The sequence below is a fragment of the Penicillium daleae genome, assembly GCF_028827525.1.
Source record: "Penicillium daleae strain IBT 16125 chromosome Unknown utg000005l_segment0_segment0, whole genome shotgun sequence".
Taxonomy (NCBI): domain Eukaryota; kingdom Fungi; phylum Ascomycota; class Eurotiomycetes; order Eurotiales; family Aspergillaceae; genus Penicillium; species Penicillium daleae.
The window spans coordinates 2189331-2196455 of NW_026623153.1; the positions used below are offsets into that span (position 1 = coordinate 2189331).

General features: G+C 50.6%; 3 protein-coding genes across 3 annotated transcripts; 2 read left to right on the forward strand and 1 right to left on the reverse strand.

Annotated features, from left to right (window-relative positions):
* Positions 1–565: 565 nt before the first annotated feature.
* On the forward strand, positions 566–2595 carry N7458_005001 (uncharacterized protein; the record flags this gene model as incomplete). Its single annotated transcript, XM_056908383.1, has 5 exons — positions 566–822; positions 1095–1432; positions 1494–2242; positions 2308–2501; positions 2559–2595. The coding sequence occupies 5 exons, from the start codon at positions 566–568 to the stop codon at positions 2593–2595; spliced, it is 1575 nt and encodes a 524-aa protein (XP_056767001.1).
* A 324-nt stretch (positions 2596–2919) lies between these two features.
* N7458_005002 (YchF/Obg family ATPase) lies at positions 2920–4600 on the forward strand (the record flags this gene model as incomplete). Its single annotated transcript, XM_056908384.1, has 9 exons — positions 2920–3132; positions 3194–3354; positions 3411–3472; positions 3526–3561; positions 3611–3717; positions 3782–4145; positions 4199–4404; positions 4459–4495; positions 4581–4600. The coding sequence occupies 9 exons, from the start codon at positions 2920–2922 to the stop codon at positions 4598–4600; spliced, it is 1206 nt and encodes a 401-aa protein (XP_056767002.1).
* Positions 4601–5217: 617 nt separating this feature from the next.
* On the reverse strand, positions 5218–6710 carry N7458_005003 (uncharacterized protein; the record flags this gene model as incomplete). The annotated part of the gene is made up of 2 exons (XM_056908385.1): positions 5218–6299; positions 6371–6710. Coding segments are annotated over 2 exons (1422 nt in total), but the record flags the coding sequence as incomplete, so codon positions are not given.
* Positions 6711–7125: the final 415 nt, after the last annotated feature.

A 7125-nucleotide genomic window follows, 5' to 3' on the forward strand; every position in this document is an offset into this window, starting at 1 on the left:
TTGGTAGGCAGGTTGGTAGGCAGGTTGGTAGGCAGGTTGGTAGGCAGGTTGGTAGGCAGGTTGGTAGGGGTTACGCGTGTAGAAAAACACGCGTTGATGACTTAGTAGATAGTGGAGCCCCTATATCCAATAACACATCGAATATTTTAGTCCGATAACCTATTGGATAATATAATACGCTAATTGAAATGCGCTAATTGTCCTTCCCGGACGGACGAGGGGATACGTGGACGTCGTCAACAATGTTTTGTATGGCAAATCGAACCCGTGCACAATATCCGCGGGCCCTTATGACATTCCAACAGCGATCTCCTTCACAGTTCTTCAATCAAATTATGATCAAACACCCCCACTTTGTACCGGTATTGAGCCACCCTAGCGTATCGTGGTCAAAACCGGGATGCTCCGTGGCGAGTCGGAAAAGATCGAGAATCCTCATACGGAGCAGGTCGAAGGTGGTTAACTCCGCATTTCACGATCCCAAGAACTTTGACGTTCAACCACTTCCCCAACATGGCCAATTTCTACTGGGGGCCATCTTACCCAGTCCTGATTATCGATCACAATGACAGAGAAAATTGAGTCAGGTACAGGCTCCAAGAAGAGCACGGCTGCGATGTCCATGGCCAGCGCTGGAGATGCGGGAAAGAATGCGCACGCAAAGGAATCGCAAGCAGCCTCTGTGGCCCAGTCCGAAACGGCTGGCACGGACAGTCACTCCAGTCCCAAGAAGCGCCGCAAGGTCAATCTCGGTAAGATGCTGGTCGCGCAGTATGCATGCAACAGGGTTCTAGGCACATTTTCCGGGCACCGGTTCGCATGGTGATTATGAAGTGATTCTTCCGCTAACGAGTGATTCTTATTCCCAGCATGCGCCTATTGTCGTCGCTCGGTAAGCTCATCATGCAAACACCCCACGGCGCGCTCGGTCGCTCTCTGCCCTCGGAGGCGGCTTGTCCGCCTCCAATGTTGAGATCTATTTGAGGACACCGCTTTGCTAACGGAAGGCCCTTGGTCGCATGGGACAGCATATAACTTGCGATTCGGTACGACATCTCTCTCCCCATTCCCTATTGAACTGGCTGTCAACGCAGTTGCAAGCCAGAAGACGAGCCTGCTGACCAGTTTCAATTTGTGAAGGAACGGCCCTGCACCCGATGTATCAAGCGCAATATCGGCCATCTGTGCCATGACGAGCCCAGGGTACCTCCGAAACGGACACGAAGCGAGCATGACCGATCGGCCGTGGACGAGGAGGGCTCGTCCAACAATGAGCCGGTCACCGTTCGAGGTATGTCTAGAAGGGTCGACGTCCGGGATGCGGCTGGTCAGCAAATCCTCCCGGATGGTACGATCGGAAGCTCGGCTTCCTCGGTACAGCCTGGGAACATTCCCTCCTCTGACCAGGGCCTCGATGCCAATTCTCAGTGGCGTAAGCGGGAGACAAAGTCGGAAAGTTTGTGCTTTCAGATTTGGCTAACGTGGGATCCCAGTGATGGCGTACAACGACTGGTTGGGTGGACAGAACCAGTTTCAGGACATGCATTGGCTCCGCCAGTCGTACATGTTTAATGCACCTGAGGTCACGAACGAGTACAATTTGCTCGGTGATTTCCTCAGTAACAGTCTGCACAATGATAGGGCGATGTTCCAAAACCAGGATATACAGGGCATCTACTCTGATCCGTCATTGATAAACTCTACGAGCACGCTTAGAGAGTCACATGGTCGACCACAGACTCAGCCTCCACCACCGGCTCACAGCCAGGCACCACAGAGTGACTCAATTCAGCGGCTGACTCCCACATTGGGAAACAACCAGGCTCGCGAGACATACTACATGACTGCTGCAGACCCGTCGGGATCGGACCCTCCAGAGGAGCGCATGAACAAGCTTCTCAAAGCAAAGTATGACGCTGGGCTGCTGAAGCCCTTCAACTATGTCAAGGGGTACGCCAGGCTCAATGAGTACATGGAAAAGAACATGCAGCATACGTCCCGCCAAAGGATTCTCCGACAGCTCGACAAGTTCCGGCCCAAATTCCGAGAGCTTATGCATAGCTTGACGGATGTCGAACTGATCCTGGTGGAGATGTGGTTCGAACAGAGCTTGATGGAGTACGACCGCGTCTTCGCCAGTATGGCCATCCCTGCCTGCTGCTGGCGACGGACGGGCGAGGTATTCCGAGGCAATAATGAGATGGCGCAGTTGATCGACGTTCCGGTTGAGAGTTTGCGAGATGTGAGTGTTGGATGCTTGTCCGATTACCTTCTTTGCACCACTTATTCATCGATGTGTGCTTCCAGGGTAAACTCGCTATCCATGAAATCATTGCCGAGGACCAGCTGGTTAACTACTGGGAGAAATTCGGCGCCATTGCTTTCGACAACACCCAGAAAGCCATACTCACCAGCTGTACTCTTAAAAGCCCCACACACTCGGCGGGCGAGGCGATCCCATGCTGCTTCTCCTTCACGATTCGACGAGACAACCACGATATGTAATTGCCTTGAATCTTGGATTCATTTACGCTCCGATACTAACGCGTCCCATCTAGCCCGTCTCTCATTGTTGGCAATTTCCTCCCGACGTAACAGATACACAAGTAACTGTGAGCATAGAATGGTATTTATCCCTCATTGGTTATTTGGGCTATGGGAATGGGGTGCCATGTACTCCGTACCTGTGGGTCGAAGATTACCAGAGCCAATGAGAGTGTAGAAAACTTGATGCCCACATCCGCCTGAGGCCCGCTAGCAAAGTTTGCCCACGTAGTAATTTCCTGTCCTTAAGCGGGCCTAAAATTGTCAGGCTACTTGCTAAAAAGTTTGTCCAGAGGTTCTTTCTTTTTTTACCCCTCCAAGATCAAGCTTCCATTAAACATAAACATTCATTTGTGTTCGACCAGTAAGGTCACTATGCCCCCTAAGAAGATTGAAGCTGTCAAGGACAATGTTGTCGCTTTCGGAAGGGTTCGCAAGAACCTAAAGATGGGATGCGTTGGTCTACCTAATGTGGGAAAGTCGAGTCTGTTCAATCTCTTGACCGAGCAGAGCGCCGCCGCAGAGAACTACCCATTTTGTACGATTGAGCCCAATGAGGCGAGGTGTGCTGTTCCCGATATTCGATATGTAAGTTAAAATAGTCTACTGCCAGGTTATTTAATTGATGTCTGAACTAAGCAATATATAGGACTTTCTCTGTGACCTTTGGAAGCCGCCGTCCATGTACCCAGCGTATCTGCAAGTCACCGACATTGCCGGCCTGATCAAGGGTGCTTCCCAAGGAGAGGGACTTGGAAATGCCTTCCTTTCGCATATCCAGGCCGTTGACGGCATGTTCCACATTGTCAGGTACGGCATCCGTCGCAAACTGCCGCGCTTCCACACTAACACCGACTTTATGACAGAGCATTCGATAACGATGAGGTTCTGCATGTCGATGACTCCATCGATCCCGTCCGGGACTTGAGTCAGTTCATCCAAGTCCCCGAAGGTGATGAAACTAATCGGTGCATTTTCTAGATACCATCCAAAGCGAGCTTTGCAAGAAAGATCTGGGTTTGTTTTGCCTTTTGAATCGGCTTGACGCCAGCTAATCCCCGTTTAGATATTCTGCAGAAAACAGTCATTGCCGAGGAAGCAATCGTCAAAAAGGCAGGTCGCAAATACAAGATGCTACCTCTCTTCACAGAGACAACGACAAAGATCCGAACTGTGAGCCCAAAATTTCCAGCCTTATAGGTCTAACCATTTAAATGTGCTTACAATCGTGAAATAGATGTTGGAAAAGGATCAGCCAGTCCGAGATGGAAGCTGGACGCCGGCCGAGATTGCACTCATCAACGAGAAGATACAGCTAATCACCACAAAGCCAACTATCTACCTTGTCAACTTGACAATGAAGGATTACCTCAGACAGAAAAGCAAATACCTGCCGCTCATAGCCAAGTGGGTCACCGAGCACGGAGGTGTTCCCCGAGACATTGTTCCCTTCTCTATTGAGTTTGAAGAGAAACTTTACAGTATGAAAGATGATCCAGCTGCACTAGCCGAGTTCCTCAAGGAGAGCAAGGTCAAGTCAAAACTGGACAAAATCATCACTGAAGGATTCACTAAGCTTGGCTTGCAATACTACTTCACCGGTTTGCTCGTAATATGCCCCGTCTGGATGAATTTGGCGCTGATTTGTACGTAGCTGGCGAGAAGGAAATCAGATGCTGGACCATCCCAAGGGGGTGCCTAGCGCCACAAGCTGCTGGAGCTATCCACAGCGATTTTGAGAAGGGATTTATCAAGGCTGAAGTGGTCGCGTACCAAGATTTCCGCGATCTTTGTGAAGGCGGCAAGTCCATGGGCCCAATTAAGGCTGCTGGGAAATACCGACAAGAAGGAAAGACTTATGTAGGTACTCGGATTCCTCCTGATACTGCAGCAGCTAACTTTATATTTCCCCAGGTTGTCCAAGATGGAGACATTATCCACTTCCAATTCAGTAGGTTACAAATCGAGACCGATGCACTGTTTCCAGCCGTTTCACTCGTATTTATTATAGCAAAGAGCTAACTGTCTGTTTCTAGACGTTTCAAATAAGAAATAGATTTATTGTCGGGGCCAGCCGACATGGAGTTTTGGCTGAAGTGCTGGTGTTCCTGCATTTCATTGCCTAGGGAGCACTTTCAACATGTCGAAGTAAGCTAAAACGGTATGGACTAGTATACGGCAGAGCGAATGGGATCAAAGATATCTGTATTGGTGATTCTTGGTGGTGTGTTATCTAACATAAGAACTGGTGACGCGCGCTGCCGCACGCTGTGGCCCTGAAACGAAACGCGATGAAAAGTGAACGCAGAGTTGTGCGATAAGATGAAAGTCAAACGGTTTGTTCTGATAACGAGCCGGACAGTGATTAGGTCGTGATCTTAGTCGCCACGCTCATGGGAGGAAATTCGATACAAGCAGGCCTGGGAAGAGGAAAAGAGAATATCAGGGCATGCAGTCGGCTGGGGGAAGGAGGCCCTTTATATACCTGAGAACCAACAGTGACGGACTCAGCCCCGGGAAATAATTGGACATGGTGCGATCGCAATATTCCAAGCTGCATTGCACGATTGGACGTCAAGCTGTGACAGTGTGGGACTAGACTAGAGCATTGCAATGCTGCCCTAACCAGGCAGACAGTGCGCGCCCATATCTATCCAGAGGATAATTCTCCCCTTAACTACCGTTCAGCACATCCCCGCCTGCGTGTTCTTGTCTCTGAAGTTCCTGTATCGGATTCGGGCAACGTTTGCGACTGCGTACATGATGCACATCAAAAGCATGGCGCTGGAACGCCATTTGATGTAGCAAGGCTACTTCACACCAGTTGCACTTGAGTGGCTCTTCTTTTAGGTGGATAGCGTCAAAATGGCGTGTAACACACCCAGCGTCATGATACATCTGGAAGCGAACATGGTCAGGGAGCCCTTTATTTGCAAAGCATTGGAAGCACGCCTCTGGCTTCTCAGACTTCTCGAGGTATTCCTTGGTAGCACGCGACGGCTTGCCAGCCACAGAAACAGGTACCTCACATGAGTCGGCAACATTTTGGGTCTGCCCGGCATCCTGCGGTTGGTTTATGGGGCCAACCGACGTAGCGGATTCAGAGGCCTTCCGCTTGGGCCGGCCCCTTAACGGGCCTCCTTCAAGGACCTCACAATACTGCACGACCGCTGCAGCACCCGTATCGCGCCGATTCCACTCATCCTCCAACGAGTTGGAGATTGGGTAGGAAAGAAGACTCTGCACCAGATGCAACTGAAGGGGGTGCATGGTGTCCTCCAAAGATGATTCATCCTCGCTCTCATCCTTGACCACGGTACCAGACAGTTGCGCCTCGATATCCAGAAACGCTTGCTCTTCATCAAAATTCTCTCGGATCTGATGCCGCAAGCTCCTGTGTAACCGTTTTCGCGTGTTTCTCACCTCTTTCTCCCGTTGCTGGATCCGAGGGAGCATGGCTGGCTGCTGGGTCTCCTCGTATTGGGCACGGATCTTGCTTAGATTGCGCCGGGCCTCTCCCAACTCGGGATGATCCTCAAGTTGTGCCCTCTGTTGATCAGTTAAATATCGTGGGCGTCGCGTGTCCCGCCAACGACTTTGCCGCGTGACGGCTCGCATCAGTTCCACATCCGGGTCGAGGCCACAGATAATCCGGATCATATCGGTGTCGAGTTGCAGCGGATGATAGTGGTCGAGAAAGGTCCGGGGGCTGGCGTGCTTCATGATCAACATGTGTTGTTCCTTGCTCACCCACCCTACAGACTATGTCAGCCACTGACGGAACAGAAGGAAGAGAAGAATTTATGGCCTCCATGGAAGTACTCACCACTCTCGTTGATCACTTTACCACTTCCATAACGGAACTGATGGGCATGGAATGCCCCTTTCCACCCACGGATCTCCCCGAAGGTGACCAGCAAGGTGGACATGGCCGACTTGGACATCTGCACGGTCCGCTGAATGGTGGGAACGCCATTGACCAGCTCCGTCTTACAGAATATATACCAATCAGACTTGTTCGGGTCTAAGGGCACCAAGAGCTGCTCACAGCCTTTGCTGATAAAGAGTTTCCGTAGCTGAGCCTTCGAGGTCAACCTCGAATTCCGGAATGCGCGCGCATGGAACAGGATGCCGAAAAGCAATGTATGCGGGCATATCACCAGAGAGTGGCAGCAGCACTGTCAACTTATTTCCAGGAAACAAGAAGAGCTCCATTGAGATCCCAGGAGCCTTGGACATGTTATTTGGCGGTGACCATAGGAGCGCATTTATTTACTTTTACTCTAGCTGCGACATAAGTAGATGTCTACGGAGCGTGATTATTGAGTTTTGCACTTTGAACATGGTTATTCTGAAGCCGTTTGGAGTAATTTGGACAATCCTCTCGTTCCTCTTACATCTTCTCCACTGCATCTTTCTCTGCCCTACTGTCAACTCACCCAATCTCATTCCTCGACTAAGCTTCTCACTGTCTATTTCGGCATGCGCATTGCTGGCGATCCAGTCGGCCCTCATATTGATAGAGGTTAACACACCTGCTATAGCAATCCTCCTTGCTACAGTTGGCGTCGTTGTCTCCAT